Consider the following 19,823-nt stretch of genomic DNA (forward strand, 5'->3'; position numbering starts at 1 on the left):
GCTAAGCAGGAAAAACTGGGGGTACAAGCTAAGGCATGGACTGGGGTGATGTCTAGGGGCAAAAGCAGTGTGGATGTGGAGGCAAGCAAAGCAGGGAAAATGGTGGCTAGAGGCAAAGGGATGTCCATAGGCAGCAAGGGCAAAGATGCAAAACTCTCCCGTTTCAAGAATTTTCCTGACTTGTTTCCCCACAAAACATTCCTGGGAGGAGGGCTGAAACACCACCCTCCTCCTCCTCCGCTGTTAGATTTACCCCAGCTACGAGCTGAAAACGCTGCAACACTGGTGTGGGGAGACGTCAGCAGGCTGGGCTGAAGCTCATCAGCTTGGGAGACGGACAGCACACTGCCTCTGAGGTCAGGGATGCCATCCTGGATGAGATGGCAATTTGTTTATCCCCGCTGCCCCTGGGGCCAGGTTTTTTAGCTTGTTGGAGGGCTCTGGAGCTTGCCAGCCTCCAACACGTTCCATGCCTGGCCCACATGTTCAATGTAGTGGTGCAATGATTTTTAAAAACATACCCCAAATTAGCTGAGCTAAGGGTGAAAGTGCGGCACTTGGACACCCACTTTCCCAAGTCTACAGTACCTGGAGCTAGCCGCAATACACTCCAGCAAGGCCTACATCTGCCTGAAGCACCTACTGTTGTGCGAGGTCACCACACGCTCTAACCCTAGATACCGTATGTTCAGCAGGGTGTGTGAGCAGCAGAGACCTTTGATGGAGTACCAGCTACAAAACCCAAGGGTTCCTCAGAGTCAGCTCCCTCACTTTCTGCACCATGAGTTTCCATGGGTGGCAGACTTATGGCTAGAGGCACAGGCATGGATAGGGGTGATGTGTAGGGGCAAAAGCAGTGTGGATGTGGAGGCAAGCTAAGCAGCAAAAACTGGGGGTACAAGCAGCCGGTGACATCATCACTGACAAGCACAGCTGTCTGTCAGCTGACAGGCTGACTTTCACCAAAATGAACAGACAATGGATAGACTCATCATATACATGTCAGTTACATGACAAATTTAGTGCAATTTGCAAGTCCAAGATGGTTTGGAGATCTGCGGAGAGGAATCTCACCACCTCTTGCGGGTGCCATCATTTGGAAGGCAAGCCCTGGGCTCAGTGGGTGAGAGCAAGCGCAGGATAATCGTCGTTTGGCCTGGCGGCCACTGCCTCTTCCACTGTTGACAGGGCTGGCGCTGCAGTCCAGACCAGGAGCCAGGACACCTCCACATCTGCCTCTGACACTTTGGGGAGTTCACCCTTATCCTCACCTTTTCCTGCCATTTCTCCTTTTGCCCGCGCCATCATGCGCCTCTTCCCAGCAACTCCCCATCTCCCAAGCCTTTCATTTCATGCTAAAGTACAGCGCAACCCACCCACATGCCCAAGGCTTCAACGGCCTCATCTCAAGAAATCTGGCCCAGGAGATGTTGGAATCCCGGCTGGGGGACACTCTGCCCTTTTTGGGCAGAGTGTCTACTGTGCCACCGCACTGTGCCGTCCACACCAGCACTTTCCCCCAAACATGAGGCGGTCCCTAAATTCAGCGCTTAGCCCTAAAGTTCCATGTGACCAGTTACGAATGGACAAGTGCATGCGGACAGGGACGCTACCTTTCAATTTGGGCACAGTGGTTGAATGTAGTTGAGGCGTGGACCGGGTCGCAAAATGTGGTGGCCTGACTTGTCTCCCCACACAACATTCCTGGGAGGAGGGCTGAAACACCACCCTCCTCCGCTGTTAAATTGACCCCAGCTACGAGCTGGAAACGCTGCAACACTGGTGTGGGGAGACGTCAGCGGGCCGTGCTGAAGCTCATCAGCTTGGGGGCCAGACAGCACACTGCCTACAAAGTGAGTCATGCCATCCTCGATGAGACGGCAATGTGGTTTTTGCCACTGCACCTGGGCCCAGGCATGTTGTCATGTGTGATAATGGCCGTAACCTGGGATTGGCTCTGTAGCTTGGCAGCCTGCAACATATTCCATGCCTGGGCCACGTTTTTAACTCATTGCTGCTAATCTTTTGAAAAAGGTACCCCAATGTTCCTGAGCTACTGGTGAAAGTGTGGCGCTTGTGCGGATAGTTTTTAAAGTGTATAGTTGCCGCTGCTAGCCTCTATGCACTCCTACAACGCCTGTACCTGCTGGAACAACGGCTGTTGTGCGACGTCTCCACACTGCTGGCACTAAACATATCATGTGTTGAGCAGAGTGTGTGAGCAGCACAGACCTTTGATGTAGTTCCAACTCCAAAACCCTCGGGTTCGTCAAAGTCAACTCCCTCAGTTGCTCAACCATGAGTGGCCATGGGTGGCAGACTTATGTGAAATCCCATCCCATCCATTGCACTGGACACGAAACATTAGCATGCGCTCAGCACAACTTCGGATATGGCAGATGCGTTAAGCAGGGTGCAGGGTACAACACAGACCAGGCCCGAGCACCAGGAACAGGTGTTAGAAATACTGCAGCATCTGCCATTTCCTTCCAATTTTGGGGTTTTGGACCCGCCACCGACTTGTCTGGACCTAAGTGGGGATCATGAGACACAGTTGCCATCAAGGCAAGCTGTGGTCATGTGCGGTTTGCAGTAAGGGGGCAGTGCGCAATTGGAAGAGGAGTTGGTGGATGACGAGGCCACCGACCCCACATGGACAGGGGTGATGTCTAGGGGCTAAAGCAGTGTAGATGTAGAGGGAAGCTAAATCAACAAAAAACCTGGGTAGAAGCAAAGGCATAAACTGGGGTGATGTTTAGGGGTGAAAGCAGAGTAGATGTGGAGGGAAGCTAAGCAGCAAAAACAGTGGGTAGAAGCAAAGGCATGCAAAACTCTACCCTGTTGGAAGACTTATTCCTAGGTCTGGAACACGTTAATGGCCCCCCTGGACAAATTACTGCCACTCAGGGGCCTAGTGTCACCAGGAGGGACAAGTATAGGCGCATGTTGTGGGAATACCTGGCCGACACCAGCTCTGTCCTCTCCGATCCCTCTGTGCTCTACAGCCTAAACTTATTTTCTCATCTTTTTTTCTGAACTGCACATCTCTTGCCTGCTTCCTTTGGGATCTTAGAAATGGTGGTCCACTTCCACAGATGGTAACTTCAATAGACAGTGTAACGGGAGTAGCTGAGGGATCGCTGTCTTAACCACTTTTTGGCACAAAATTAACTTCCAAAGCCAAATATGGTGCAAGTATATGATGCAAGGACACCTACACACCTATCTCTGACACATTGGGGAGTTCACCCTCATGCGCCCTTTTGGCCTGCACCATCATGCGCCTCTTCCCAGCCACTCCACATTTCCCAAGCTTTTCATTGCAGGCAGAAGTACAATACAACCCACCCCCATGCCCAAGCCTGTAACAGCCTCATCGATAAACTGCTGGCCCTGGAGATGTTGGTGTTTGTTTATGCTTCTGGAGACCCAGGCCTTCCGTCAGCAGATGGCAGCTGGGGCACCTCCCTATGCTGGGCCTAGCCGTTACTACTTCTCTTGGTGTGCTGTCTCTGCCTTGCGCCTGCATGTGTCCCATAACATCAGTCGGGCCCAGAGCTCTGCGCTTTGCTGCAAGGTCCACTTGACCACCGACACATGGACAAGCGCCTGTGGTCAGGGATGCTGCAGTGCTTATCTTTAATGACAGGCAGGGTGAATGTGGTGGAGTCTGTTCCCCGGGTGCAAACTGGGGTGGCCTATCTCCTCTCCCAGGCCAAAATTCATGGCAGGAGTAGACTGAAACCCTACGAAGCTGCAACCTCCACCCCAGCTACTAGCGGAAAACACTGTAACACTGGCATGGGGAGATGTCAGTAGGCCGTGCTGAAACTGATCAGCTTGGGGGACAGACAGCACAGTGCCTCCGAGGTCAGGGATGCCATCCTGGCTGAGATGGCATTTTTTTTTCCCTGCTACACCTGGGGCCTGGCATTTTTGCGCCTGTGATAATGGCTGGAACCTGGTAGCAGATCTGGAGCTTGCCAGACTCAAACACGGTCCACGCATGGCCCACGTTTTCCAACTTGTTGGTGCCATGTTTCTTTGAAACCTACACCATTGTGCCTGATATACAGGTCAAAGTGGGGCCATTTTCGTAAGTGAGAACTAGCCTCTGCTAGGCAGAAAACATTCAGAGCACACTCCTCTCATCTTCGCACCGTTGGCTGGCGGAGGAAGACGAGGGGGTTGGAGTGGCATCTGATGTCCCTATCCCACACGAGGCTAGAGGGTGCACTTCAGTGCATCCCATTGCTTCACCACAAATGGTGTGAAGGGGAGTGGAAAATGGAGGAAATGGAGAGTGACCCTTACAGTTGGGGCCAGCAAAGGCATGCCAAGTAACACACTGGCACACATGGCTGACTTCATCTTGGGTTGCTTTTCAACACATATTTCACATCATGAAGAACAAATAATACTGGATTTTTTCAAGCCTCGAACCCCGGTCTAGGTCTAATGTCTGTTCCTTTCTTATATTAGGGGAGAGGGAAAAAAAATTACTTCAGTGATACGTTTAGCGTACATAGACTGACTATTAATGTGTATCCCACTTAGTGTTGTTAGGGTTACACACCGTCACAACCTGGCTAAAGCTTCTATAGCTGTTAATAAAGTCAACATAACTTTACGGTATCCAAAAAGACAGCTGGTACCGACAGAGAGCAAGACAAATGTCACCCAAAGCTGTGAGCTCTGAACACCCACAGTGACTTTGGCGTCATCATCATTATAAGGGAGCGGGTGGTAATAAATAACTTGGCAGTGCCTAAAACCCAAAAAGCTTATACAACTATATTTACATTAAGATACACAAATGAAACTTTTCAGTAGCATGTCATGAGACAAGCTGATAAGCTCTTCCTTTGTGCAGTGCTATTTGAAAGTTAAACGCTGCCTTTATTTTAATTCTGGAGAAGGTGCAGACATTAGATTTAGAACATGTTGTCTTCATTGTCCAAATCCTCTATATAGGTAACGTGTTTTTCGGGCCGAGCTGTCTGGGAACGAGCTGGTGCAGCACTGACAACCTGGGTGAATATGGCAAGAGCCTGAGATGTAGGGTGAATGAATCCCCAAATTATTTGTGGAATTCCCAGTGAGACAATGGCACTGTATACCAGTATTAAAAATTGTGGGTGCACATAACCCCCATATATTCTTTGAATTCCCAGTCAGACAATGGCACTGTATACCAGTATTAAAAATTGTGGGTGCACATAACCCCCATATATTCTTTGAATTCCCAGTGAGACAAAGGAACTGTATAGCAGTATTAAAAATTGTGGGTGCACATAACCCCAATATATTCTTTGAATTCCCAGTCAGACAATGGCACTGTATACCAGTATTAAAAATTGTGGGTGCACATAACCCCCATATATTCTTTGAATTCCCAGTGAGACAAAGGAACTGTATAGCAGTATTAAAAATTGTGGGTGCACGTAACCCCCATATATTCTTTGAATTCCCAGTCAGACAATGGCACTGTATACCAGTAGTAAAAATTGTGGGTGCACATAACCCCAATATATTCTTTGAATTCCCAGTCAGACAATGGCACTGTATACCAGTAGTAAAAATTGTGGGTGCACATAACCCCCATATATTCTTTGAATTCCCAGTGAGACAAAGGAACTGTATAGCAGTATTAAAAATTGTGGGTGCACGTAACCCCCATATATTCTTTGAATTCCCAGTCAGACAATGGCACTGTATACCAGTAGTAAAAATTGTGGGTGCACATAACCCCAATATATTCTTTGAATTCCCAGTCAGACAATGGCACTGTATACCAGTAGTAAAAATTGTGGGTGCACATAACCCCCATATATTCTTTGAATTCCCAGTGAGACAAAGGAACTGTATAGCAGTATTAAAAATTGTGGGTGCACGTAACCCCCATATATTCTTTGAATTCCCAGTCAGACAATGGCACTGTATACCAGTAGTAAAAATTGTGGGTGCACATAACCCCAATATATTCTTTGAATTCCCAGTCAGACAATGGCACTGTATACCAGTAGTAAAAATTGTGGGTGCACATAACCCCCATATATTCTTTGAATTCCCAGTGAGACAATGGCACTATCTACCAGTAGCAAAAATTGTGGGTGCACGTAACCCCAATATATTCTTTGAATTCCCAGTCAGACAATGGCACTGTATACCAGTATTAAAAATTGTGGGTGCACATAACCCCCATATATTCTTTGAATTCCCAGTCAGACAATGGCACTATATACCAGTAGTAAAAATTGTGGGTGCACATAACCCCAATATATTCTTTGAATTCCCAGTCAGACAATGGCACTGTATACCAGTATTAAAAATTGTGGGTGCACATAACCCCCATATATTCTTTGAATTCCCAGTCAGACAATGGCACTGTATACCAGTATTAAAAATTGTGGGTGCACATAACCCCCATATATTCTTTGAATTCCCAGTGAGACAAAGGAACTGTATAGCAGTATTAAAAATTGTGGGTGCACGTAACCCCCATATATTCTTTGAATTCCCAGTCAGACAATGGCACTGTATACCAGTATTAAAAATTGTGGGTGCACATAACCCCCATATATTCTTTGAATTCCCAGTCAGACAATGGCACTGTATACCAGTATTAAAAATTGTGGGTGCACATAACCCCCATATATTCTTTGAATTCCCAGTGAGACAAAGGAACTGTATAGCAGTATTAAAAATTGTGGGTGCACGTAACCCCCATATATTCTTTGAATTCCCAGTCAGACAATGGCACTGTATACCAGTATTAAAAATTGTGGGTGCACATAACCCCCATATATTCTTTGAATTCCCAGTGAGACAAAGGAACTGTATAGCAGTATTAAAAATTGTGGGTGCACGTAACCCCCATATATTCTTTGAATTCCCAGTCAGACAATGGCACTGTATACCAGTATTAAAAATTGTGGGTGCACATAACCCCCATATATTCTTTGAATTCCCAGTCAGACAATGGCACTGTATACCAGTATTAAAAATTGTGGGTGCACATAACCCCCATATATTCTTTGAATTCCCAGTGAGACAAAGGAACTGTATAGCAGTATTAAAAATTGTGGGTGCACGTAACCCCCATATATTCTTTGAATTCCCAGTCAGACAATGGCACTGTATACCAGTATTAAAAATTGTGGGTGCACATAACCCCCATATATTCTTTGAATTCCCAGTGAGACAAAGGAACTGTATAGCAGTATTAAAAATTGTGGGTGCACGTAACCCCCATATATTCTTTGAATTCCCAGTCAGACAATGGCACTGTATACCAGTATTAAAAATTGTGGGTGCACGTCACCCCAATATATTCTTTGAATTCCCAGTCAGACAATGGCACTGTATACCAGTAGTAAAAATTGTGGGTGCACATAACCCCCATATATTCTTTGAATTCCCAGTCAGACAATGGCACTGTATACCAGTATTAAAAATTGTGGGTGCACATAACCCCCATATATTCTTTGAATTCCCAGTCAGACAATGGCACTGTATACCAGTATTAAAAATTGTGGGTGCACATAACCCCCATATATTCTTTGAATTCCCAGTCAGACAATGGCACTGTATACCAGTATTAAAAATTGTGGGTGCACATAACCCCCATATATTCTTTGAATTCCCAGTGAGACAAAGGAACTGTATAGCAGTATTAAAAATTGTGGGTGCACGTAACCCCCATATATTCTTTGAATTCCCAGTCAGACAATGGCACTGTATACCAGTATTAAAAATTGTGGGTGCACATAACCCCCATATATTCTTTGAATTCCCAGTGAGACAATGGAACTGTATAGCAGTATTAAAAATTGTGGGTGCATGTAACCCCCATATATTCTTTGAATTCCCAGTCAGACAATGGCACTGTATACCAGTATTAAAAATTGTGGGTGCACATAACCCCCATATATTCTTTGAATTCCCAGTGAGACAATGGAACTGTATAGCAGTATTAAAAATTGTGGGTGCACGTAACCCCCATATATTCTTTGAATTCCCAGTCAGACAATGGCACTGTATACCAGTAGTAAAAATTGTGGGTGCACGTAACCCCCATATATTCTTTGAATTCCCAGTCAGACAATGGCACTATATACCAGTATTAAAAATTGTGGGTGCACATAACCCCCATATATTCTTTGAATTCCCAGTCAGACAATGGCACTGTATACCAGTAGTAAAAATTGTGGGTGCACATAACCCCCATATATTCTTTGAATTCCCAGTCAGACAATGGCACTGTATACCAGTAGTAAAAATTGTGGGTGCACGTAACCCCCATATATTCTTTGAATTCCCAGTCAGACAATGGCACTATATACCAGTATTAAAAATTGTGGGTGCACATAACCCCCATATATTCTTTGAATTCCCAGTCAGACAATGGCACTGTATACCAGTAGTAAAAATTGTGGGTGCACATAACCCCCATATATTCTTTGAATTCCCAGTCAGACAATGGCACTGTATACCAGTATTAAAAATTGTGGGTGCACATAACCCCCATATATTCTTTGAATTCCCAGTGAGACAAAGGAACTGTATAGCAGTATTAAAAATTGTGGGTGCACGTAACCCCCATATATTCTTTGAATTCCCAGTCAGACAATGGCACTGTATAGCAGTATTAAAAATTGTGGGTGCACGTAACCCCCATATATTCTTTGAATTCCCAGTCAGACAATGGCACTGTATACCAGTATTAAAAATTGTGGGTGCACATAACCCCCATATATTCTTTGAATTCCCAGTGAGACAATGGCACTGTATAGCAGTAGCAAAAATTGTGGGTGCACGTCACCCCAATATATTCTTTGAATTCCCAGTGAGACAATGGCACTATATGGCAGTAGCAAAAATAGTGGGTGTATATAGCCCCAATCCTATTGCTAGGGGACTTGCAGGGTATTTCTGGGGTGAAGGTTGGGGGGCACACCGTTGGAACGGGTATCGGGGGTATATATCGGGTATACGGGAATACACTGACAGTGTATTCCATTCAGGATCCTGGGAAAGCTGGGTTGCGGCGATTGAGCCCGTCAGTGCCACGTTACACTGACAAGCTTCTCCCTGGAATTTAGCTCTTATAAGAGCTGTTGGTTGTCTTCTCCTTCCTATCCTAGCCTGTCCCTGCCTACCCAGAATCTAACCCCTAGCTAACTGGACGGAAACCTCCGTCCTCGGTGAATTGCAAGCTCAGAATGACGCGAAGCTGGGCGGCGCTGTTCTTTTAAATTAGAGGTCACATGTTTTCGGCAGCCAATGGGTTTTGCCTACTTTTTTCAACGTCACCGGTGTCGTAGTTCCTGTCCCACCTACCCTGTGCTGTTATTGGAGCAAAAAAGGCGCCAGGGAAGGTGGGAGGGGAATCGAGTAATGGCGCACTTTACCACGCGGTGTTCGATTCGATTCGAACATGCCGAACAGCCTAATATCCGATCGAACATGAGTTCGATAGAACACTGTTCGCTCATCTCTAGTCATAATAGACCTTTCGGGGTGCCCTTTCAGATAAAAAAGTAAATCTAAAATGAATGATAAAAATAGAAAAAGTTAATTTTATCACACTGTTTTAGAGCCTTCAAAATTTTCTGTAAGGTTGACTTCCTGTCTGATTTCTTTGATTTTCCATAGCCAGTGGTTGAGGGCGGGGCTTATACATGTGGTGGAACACAACATTATTTATTTGTCTCCTATTACAAACAAAGTGGAGCCTAGTTTTGCACCCAGGCCTCTGGAACGGAGCTGGACAGGAATAACCACTCTTCTGGGACTTTATATTTCAGTTTGATTATTATAAATCAGATTAGGATTATGGGAGAGAATTTCATAGTGGAAATTTAGGAGGAATTGCTGGGATTACTTTCTGCTTTTCAAATTTTCTATGTTCAAAAGGGGAGAGGTGACTAAAAAACAACAAATCTGGCATTGTGTATTTTTTGTCACAGCATTTTTGTACATGCAGTGTGGGATTAAAAAAGTAAATGTGACTTATTTCATGAATCTACTTTTCTGTGTGTAAAAACCCCTTTAGTGCAGGGCCCCATGTGGCAGAAATTCAGCAGAAAAAAACGCAGTGTTTTATACAGTCTAGCGAATCCCATCCCCACTTTGCGTTAAAATACGCACTGCAGACACGCGGCCATTTCCAAGACGTTGCAGTTTTGGAACTCACAGAATGTCAATTATACCTATGGAAACACCAGCATTTTCCCTACAGGTATAAATTGATGCAGAAAGTCCACAGACTTGTGTTTTTTGTATAGGAAAAATAGGGGCAGAAAATCTGCAGAGGAAAAAACTTGATACAGTTATGCCGCATTTTTTCCCCACGCAGCAATTTTCGTTGCGTTTCACTACAGTGGGGGCCTTAGCCTTACTCGTCAATACAGAATATAACAAACTATAAAACAGTTGTGGACATTTTCACTGTCACACCAATGAAAAGTGAGCTGTCATACAAGTATGACTGCTATATAATCACTAAGGCAATATTATTATTATTATTCATAATAACATTGCTATTAAAAATAAAGATATACAATTTGTTTAGAATAGAATTTATAAGTGAAATACAAAGTGGAGGCCTCATACCTGACTGGCTGTGGGACGTTTTTTGGGATCCCATTGCAGCATGTCTCTCATTAAAGTTAATGCTTCTTCGCTAGCATTTGGGATGAGAGTTTTCAAATTTATAGGTACACACTGAGGGAAGCGAAAATTCATGGTAGCAGCAAGCTGAAGTCCTTCAGGCCAGTCACTCTAAGGAGTTAAAAATAAAGGCTACATCACAAACATCAAATGAAAGCATTTATATTTTATTAAGTCATATAAGATTGTCTAGTTTAGGCTCTATGTACTACGTCTGTAGTGTTTAGTCAGACTATAAGCCAAAGGTCTGGGCTTGATGCATGCAGCTGTAAATCCTACTGTTGGAAGCATTTCTAACTATTGTAAAGGACTTGATATTGATAACCTATCGAAAGGACAGATCACTAACAGAGAATTCTTAAGCAACCCCTTTAATGCCTTGAAATGCCTTATTTCCCTGTGATGATATTGCTGGAGAATTTAACCCATGCTGCCCAGGTCCCCCACAGAATGCAGGTAATCACTGAGGATCCCAGTAATGGAAACGCGTGATTCCAGCCTTAGTTTCAACAAAAGACAACATCATGTCCCTTGAAATTTGTAAAAGGTAAGTAAAACAGTTACTTTAGCAGATTTTAACTGTGAAAATTGTATTCAAAAGCAGTTTTTTTCATTAATAATGTTTAGTAAACCATTAAACTATAAAGGCCACTTACTTTCTTTGGTGTACCTAGAACCTGGCAAATTTTGAAGATTTCATCAACCTCACTTGTTCCTGGAAAAAGTGGCCTAAGTGTATACAGCTCAGCCATAATGCTGCCAACTGCCCATATGTCTATTGGAGAGCTGTACACCAATGACCTTAGTAACACTTCTGGAGCTCGGTACCTGTAAGAAACAAAATCTATTAAGTTATCCGTACACAAGTTCTATGCAACTACACACCATGTACTTATGGCTCCGCATAATGATATAGCCACATGCATACGCTCCCAGAAATATGCATTCCTTATTCTTCTTATATATTTTCAGTAGAGTCTATGAATAATTTCAATATAAACAGAAATAAATTTCCTGCACTCGAATTAATGCTTCCAAATATTGTGAGCTTTTATTTACATCCGACAAAAACGTTTCGGTCATATACAGACCTTCTTCAGTTTGTCGGTGGAGTATGGTGGAGGGTGGAAGCTTGGAAGGTGTCCAAGTCAGAAGGACTGGACACCTTCCAAGCTTCCACCCTCCACCATACTCCACCGACAAACTGAAGAAGGTCTGTATATGACCGAAACGTTTTTGTCGGATGTAAATAAAAGTTCACAATATTTGGAAGAATTAATTCGAGTGCAGGAAATTTATTTCTGTTTATTATGGCTATGAGAAGCCTTTTCCTGGCACCGAACTTCTTGACCAAGTGACGGTACACTAAGATTACATAATTTCAATATAAGTAAATATGTAGAACATACCATCGGGTAGATACATAATCTGTATAAGGTGGTTGAGATCTCAGCTCCCGAACTAATCCAAAATCAGCTATTTTTACAAGCTCAGGACCCATACATAGAAGATTTTCTGGCTTCATATCTCGATGGAAAAACCCTAGTTTTAGTTTAAAGAAAGATGTCAATAACTCATTGTACTTCTTAAACCAATGGACAATAAAATAGATATACGGCACGGTGACAAAATGTAGTGTAATATGGTACAGCCACTTGTAAGGGAATAAGGGTTTCGGTTCATATGGAAGAATCCATAGGAAAACCAAAAGGTGAGGCTGAAAATATAGAATATTTCACTGAGCACTATAATGCTTTCATAAATGCACTGATCAACCATAACAATTACATCTACTTTATATTGAGTAGGTCACCCCATGTTACCAAAACAGCCATTAAACTCAAGCTAACAGCAATGACCGTGGCAATTCATTCAAAAATAGGCTTTAGGGCTAGTTCACATGGGGATAGGCACCGCGCATTTTGGTCCTGATTCTGATGCGAGAAACCAGGTCAGAATAGGACCAAAATGCGCCTGCCGCGACTTCCGAGACTAGCAGCAATTAGCCACATTCATCTAGGGAGCTGGAGGGCCATATAATGGAGAGGAATCTGAGGTGGAGGTCCATCCTAATTAATATTCATTTTTCTGCCATGTGAACGGACCCTTAGACCTGATTGGCCATTTGAGACCTTAGAAAAGTAGCAGAGATTTCTGAAACTACCTTATAACTCATATACATGTTTGCTTGTATCCATAGAAAGAATGTACATAACATGATTCTGAATGAAATAAAGCAAAGCCATTTTGCATTAGCATTTCTTTCATTTCTGCATTACAGAACTGATTAAGACTTAACCTCAACCAAGTGCCAAAACTGTAAGAAGCAAGTATATTTTAACAGATATTGCAAATAGATGGGTTAGTTGACAACTATATAGTAAAATCAGAGACTAACAGGTTGAGGCAGGCAGTGTACTAAGACTGTTCAGTAGTACAGCTCATAATGGTCCATACTATAAGCTATTATGAGAATATGGCAAATAAATTAAAAGCAGGTTGCAAATAAAAGCTTACCGTGCTTGTGTATAAAGGCTAAACCAGAAAGCACCTGAAACATAATGTTCCTTATTTCATTCTCAGTGAACATCTTATTCTCTCTGGCAGGAAGCAGAAGCAGGAAAGCAGAGAAGACAGAAACGAAAAAAAAAGTAAAGACGAGAGAATCTACTTCAAGGACACTAGATACCATTTTCACATTGTATCACCAGATTATATAAATGTATTTGGTTTATGGGTTTAATACATGGTGATCAATGAGTACATTGCCTAATATACACTCAGTGGACCCTTTATTGCATACACCCATCTAATACTAGCCGTGAGCTGTGGATTACAGTGGTCCAAGTCGACATGAAAGCATTACACAGTTACTGTACATGGATGCTACAAATCATCCCATGGGTCGCTGCCATGTGAATACTGTGAAAGCCATGGGATTACAATTTCTGTCTTTTCGTTCTTTCCCACCTACATATCACTCACTTAGAAGTATGTAGTGAACTGAGACAGTGCGCTCCTCACTAGTACAGTGTAACTTGATTCAGAGGTAGGTGCCCTGTTAGTGTCACACACTCAATTTGCCTAAAACTGGTAAAAATTACAGTAACTGGGTCTCTTTTAGATGCTTTACTTACAGCAAAAAAATGCTAAATAAAAATAAATGATAAAATGTGAATGTTCCATGTGACTGTAGCACCATAAGAAAAAAATATAAATGAAACATTTTTCTCTAGCAAAATGGTAGAAAAAAATAGGGAACATAATTGAATACTTTATTTTAGTGTCAGTTTAAAGAATAAAAAAGGAGAAATTGAAAAAATCTTTTTATTTTTTGGACAAATTTGCACTGATAATATTGACTACGACTGTACTAATAAAACAACACATCTCTAAAAAATAAAAGCTACTAAAAAAATTTTTGGGGAAATTTTCCAGTAGCTGCTGCATTTCCCCCCCCCCCCCCCCTAGGCTTATACTCAAGTCAATAAGTTTTCCCAGTTTTTTGTGGTAAAATTAGGGGGTCGGCTTATACTCGAGTATATACGGTATGTCCAATTATTCCAAAACATTTTGATGGTTGATCGGATTCACATTGCGTTCAATTGGAGAAACTATTTTCTTTCGGTGATGGACACTGTACAGTGGGTTAACACCATAATGCTACATGAAAAAGTAATGCCACTATCTTTGATACTCTCTCTCTCTTTGATAGGGTTTGGATACCACTGGTCAGCAGGTCCAACATCCTGGGTCTGACATACTGTCTTCAACTCTTATTAGGAAATTGGATTGGGAGCATCTGTTACACACACTCTCCTAGGCGGGACTGTTACTATACTCACTCCTCACCCATTTGCACTATAGCACTACTCACCACCCTCCCTGAGGTGGGGGCCCCATGGGTCAGAAACGCTGCGATTTGCCAAAAATCACAGCGTTTTACAGTAACTGCAAAGTGTATGGGATTCTTGCAAATCCCATGCCCAATTTGTGGTAAAAACCACAGCGTGGACACTCCACGATCTCCTAAACTGGACCGGTTTGGGAAATCACAGCAAGTCAATTATATATACGGAAACGCCAGCGGTTTCCCCACAGTTAGAATTGTAACAGAAAAACTGTGAGGAAAACTCTGTTTAAAATATCTAAAGTCGCTTGTTCTAGTCTGGAACGATAACGAAATGTCTGCACTGTTTTGTAGGTATATAGGTGTACTTAATAAAGTAGCCACTGTGTGTATATTCTGCCTTCATCCAAATGGTATCAGTGATCCTCTGAAAGCAGAAGCGTGCAAAAAATACTGTTAAAATGCAAACAGAAAGACAAGTAATAGTTGGAAGTCATACAGTACATTGTGTATTCTGGAATTTAAAGGGGTTTTCTTGGAGGACGTAAACTTAAATGAAACAGATAAGCACCACTCAAGATATATATGTGTTATTGTATTATAATTCAATCACCAGGTTGAGTGGACAACTTGCCACTAGATGTCAGTAGACAAAATTCATCCTCTACCTGAAGAGAACTGCTCTTATAAACAGTGAAGTCGCTACGATAAGAAATAAAAGCTTGATCGGTTCTCAGTTATTTCAGATAATTTTTCAGTCTCAGAAAACCCCTTTAAGCAGATGTTGGTCCTAGTTATAATAAGCTATATGTAACCATTTGCACTGGTCAATGGAACCTGCCACCTACCCATGGTGCCCTGATTTCAGCCACTGCTGTTGTTAATAGACCTTCACCACCTAGAGAGGACATTGCTAAGGTTATGTGTGAGTGTCTGTAAGAACCTACCGTGCTTATGGATAAAGGCTAGCCCCTGTAATATCTGATACATTATGTTTCTGATGACTGATTCAGGAAACAACTTATTTCTGTGAAAAGACAAATTCAACAGTTCAAGTAATGCTTTATAGACATTGTAAATTGGATTCTTACTAATATGTGTGTATAAAATATAGATTGTATCTATTATTATGTATGTTTTGGGAATTCCTTACATATCTAATAGTTCAATTATTCTGAGACATCACTAAGTAAGTATATATGTCAATTGATATACAGTGAAACCTCTGTAAAAGACCACCCCTTTTCTGCTACAGATTTTTCAGTTCTACCATATACTATGCAATCTTACTAACTACGTGAAGAGGAATTTTCAATGCAAATAACAACAGGATCCATACAATCCTCAGAGATCACTTTTCCATTTCAAACCTGCCCTGGAGAAATGACAGCTAGATTCTGGCTGTGTTCATTGAATGTACACTTAGTATGCATGGCAAGAATACGTGTTAAGCATGAATTGTACTGTTTTACTGTATGCCTATTATGCTGGCTTCTGTTGGAGGTATGCATCAGATGAATCTCCTGGCATAGATAACAAATGGAAGCTAGTACAATGGTATGAACAGTCTCCAACTGGCAACTACACTTTTTGTTAGGACAGTTTTTATGCATCAGCCCTGACTTTAATGCTTCCCAAGAGAAAGAAAGTTGAAAGCATTGTTAAGATAACATGGACCATTCCAGTGGTCACATGGATCCTTATAAATTCCTTTCTCATAGGTAAACATCAAAGGCTGTATCACTTTAAAGTCCTAGCCTAAAATATCTTTCAATTTACAATATATTTCATTTTAATCTATTAGAATTAAAATATAAGGCCCCTTGCAGACGACCATGGTGTGGGTCAGTGTGCTATCCATGTATTTCACGGAGAACACACTGACCCATTCTTTTCTGGGCTCATGTACACGACCATGAATTTCACAGTCCCGTGTGCGGGCCAACAGTCCAGGCCGCATCAGATAGGACAGGTCCTATTCCTGTCTCATTTCGCAGCCTGTGCTTCTGTGGCCCCTATCCATTTAATGAAAGGAGCCGTGGAAGCTCAAAGCATGCGCATGCACGGGAGGCACATAGGAACATCTCCATGCCCCCTGTGTGCAGCCCCTGCCTTTAATTCATGGCAGGCTAGTTGCAGCATGGTCACCAACAACAGGCCTAAAAACGAAAATGTAAGGGTAAGTTCACACTGTGGAAAAGCTTTTGTCATGTGACTTTTCCGCGCAGCTTGCCACAATGAGATGCCGATGCAGCGCATTGGCATCCCGTCGCGGCATCCCGCTCATGATTAGGCCCAGATGAATGGGCCTAATCAGGAATGAGTCTCTAGCTGCGGACATCTGAATCTGCTGATCACTATGATATTTTTTATGCCATAAGATCATACCTGTCTTTCATTAGCTGATAAAGATTTTCTTTCATATATTCAAATACAAAATATAGCTGGTCATTTTCTCTGATCACTTCCTTTAGTTTGACCACATTTGCATGATTAAGTTTCTTCAAAGACTAAAAGATACAAAACAGGAAAATATTAGGATGCAGAACAACAATATGAATACAAGACATAATGTAAGTAACAGAACATAATATGTCATTGTCACAAGGAAATCATGAAACTAGGGATTTGATCAAATCCTGGAAGATGTTAAAATAACAACTCTGTCGGGTCATTTCCCTAAAGAAACTCAGTGATTTGATCAAATCCCTGAACTGTTTTAGTGAAATGATGAAATAACACAAGTCAGGACTCGCACAGCTCTGTGTTTTGCTTGTTACCACTCCCACTTTACCTCACCGTTCCCCTCCGGCGTACATGCTAGCCAGCGCACCACGCTTCTGACGTGACGCACATGAAAAAATAGGTTCAGATGTAGAAAAAAGCTCCTCTGAAATAACACAAGTCAGAACTCGAACAGCTCTATGTTTCTCTTGTTACCACTCCCCCTTTACCTCACCGTTCCCCTCCGGCATACGTGCTGGCCAGCGCACCACGCTTCTGACGTGACACACATGAAAAAATGGGTTCAGATGTAGAAAAAAAACTCCGCTGAAATAACATGTCAGGAGTTGCACAGCTCTATGTTTCACTTATTACCACTCCCCCTTTATTTCACCGCTCCCCACCGGGGTTCCGTGCCGGCCAGTGTGCTGCGCTTCTGATGTGACGTACACAAAAAATGGGTTCAGATATAGAAAAGAAAAAAAAAACTCTAACCGGATTTGCATCTGAAGAACAATTTAATAAAACTATCAGGACGTGTTTTGAACAAGCGGCAAGATAAAGAAAACACCTTTGTGGACTCGCGAAAGGATAGAAGAAGCTTCATCATCATTGAACAATTTAAAAATAGCCGCAACTACTTAAACTACAACGGACACATACACAGGACTATTATGGTAAAAAAAATTACGATGTTATGGAAGTAGGTACTAAAAAATACCACCATAAGTACTTATTTCTTTGGTTAATTAGTTTTGAATAAATAATTTGCATTTCAATGACTATTGTTGTATTACCTGCTCTACATTTAATAATGCTGCTTTACTAAATAAATACTTTTCATGTCTTAAACAATATTATTTCATCATTTCACTAAAACAGTTCAGGGATTTGATCAAATCACTGACTTTCTTTAGGGAAATGACCCCACAGAGTTGTTATTTTAACATCTTCCGGGATTTGATCAAATCCCTAGTTTCATCATTTCCCTGCGACATCTACAAGTAACTGCAAGAAATGCACGGCCTATTAGAATGGACATAGGAATATTTCTATTTAGAAATACAAAGAAAAGAAAGTTTTCCTACATAAATGGCCACAATACTATGGTACTTGTAATGGCAGTTATTGCTTGACACCCAGCTTCCCCATAAACATAAAACTCATAATTAAAGAGGTTTTCCCATCTCTCTGGTTCAGTAGCTTTGCCTGCTTTCTCTTCTTCTCACTTCCAGTATTATTGTTGTAAAGGGTAGTTACTTCTGATTCATTGTCTCATTCCCTTCTATGAGACAAGACTGTAATTTAAAGGGATCCTATCATTCACACACTATTTTTTCTAGGTACCACATCAGAATAGCCTTAAGAAAGGCTATTCATCTCCTACCTTTCGTTGTCTTCTCCATGCCGCCGTTCGCCTACAATCCCGGTTCCTGCAAATTAGCTCTCTCGCAGCACTGGGGGTGGGCCAGAGCGATCAAACAGCTGTGGGGGTGTCCCAATGCTGCGAGAGAACTCTCCCTCCATCTTCGTCAGTAGCGTCATCTTCAGCCTCTTTTCTCGTGGTCTGTGGGCATGAGCAGTCTGCTCTGCCTAAGGCCTGAGGCCTAGAAGTTACAAGCCAACGCAGGAAGAAGAGGCTGAAGATGACACTCCTGACGAAGAAGGAGGCGGCACTGGAGAGAGTTCTCTTGCAGCATTTAGGACGCCCTTAGTGCTGTTTGAGCGACGGGGCCCACCTCCAGTGCTGTGAGAGAGCTAATTTGCATACCGACAAGAACCGGGATAGTAGGCGAATAGCGGCACGGAGAAGACAACGAAAGGTAGGAGATGAATAGCCTTTTTTAAGGTTATTCCGACGTGGTACCTAGAAAAAATAGAGTGTGAATGATAGGATCCCTTTAATTGCACAGACGCTATGAATCAGATGGTGTACAATGTAACAGTGAAGAGATCAGCTGGTCAGCAGGGTTTACAGATGTTACTCTTCCACTGATCTTTCAGGAAGAACTGTACAACCTTACCTGGCAGGACACACTCTCTAATGTTAAGAAACTTTACTTTTACCAGATAACTTGATTATAATCAATAGGTTTGAGAGTTGCAGAGCATCAGAATTATTTCAACTCTATTTATTTGTTTTAGAGGACTGTGATTTTCTTATCTTCTATCCTATGGGTGGATGAATACATCCCTGATATTGTGGGAAAAAAAACATATTCAACTTCTTGAAATCTGATTTCTCAGAGTTCCTTGGACTCAAATCTATGACACTCCCTTAGTGCCATAACATTTCCTTCCACAAGTAACAATACCTTTACTTCTCTTAGGTTCATGCACTCCTCCCAAGAATAGAACTTTCGTTTCATCCTACAGAAAAGAAACAACAATAAAAAATGTTATTAAATAAAATCCATAATGTTACAGAGTATAAACACTGGAGGGAACAAATCCCATAGGCAAACAAGTATGGAGAGACCACATGTTAACCTAAGCTCTCTTGACAATACCACACTGCCTTCCATTTTTAGCCTGAGACTCCAGAAAAGCAGCTCTTTTTGTTACAGATTTTGCT

At 42.3% G+C, this 19,823-nt stretch overlaps 1 protein-coding gene across 4 annotated transcripts in view; it reads right to left on the reverse strand.

Moving 5' to 3' along the window:
* MAK (male germ cell associated kinase) overlaps positions 1–19,823 on the reverse strand; it is a 70,458-nt gene that overhangs the window by 21,986 nt on the left and 28,649 nt on the right. For 2 of the 4 annotated variants that reach the window (XM_075270832.1, XM_075270830.1), the window contains exons 3-8: positions 19,564–19,618; positions 16,913–17,034; positions 13,192–13,274; positions 12,084–12,216; positions 11,331–11,502; positions 10,618–10,785 (exon numbers count right to left, since the gene is read on the reverse strand). In XM_075270832.1, coding sequence (XP_075126933.1) covers positions 10,618–10,785; positions 11,331–11,502; positions 12,084–12,216; positions 13,192–13,274; positions 16,913–17,034; positions 19,564–19,618 — 733 coding nt within the window. Of the gene's footprint in view, positions 1–10,617; positions 10,786–11,330; positions 11,503–12,083; positions 12,217–13,191; positions 13,275–15,471; positions 15,552–16,912; positions 17,035–19,563; positions 19,619–19,823 lie in introns of those variants that run through there. The other 2 variants (XM_075270831.1, XM_075270834.1) reach the window with 2 other exon arrangements.

The sequence above is a fragment of the Leptodactylus fuscus genome, chromosome 4, assembly GCF_031893055.1.
Source record: "Leptodactylus fuscus isolate aLepFus1 chromosome 4, aLepFus1.hap2, whole genome shotgun sequence".
Taxonomy (NCBI): domain Eukaryota; kingdom Metazoa; phylum Chordata; class Amphibia; order Anura; family Leptodactylidae; genus Leptodactylus; species Leptodactylus fuscus.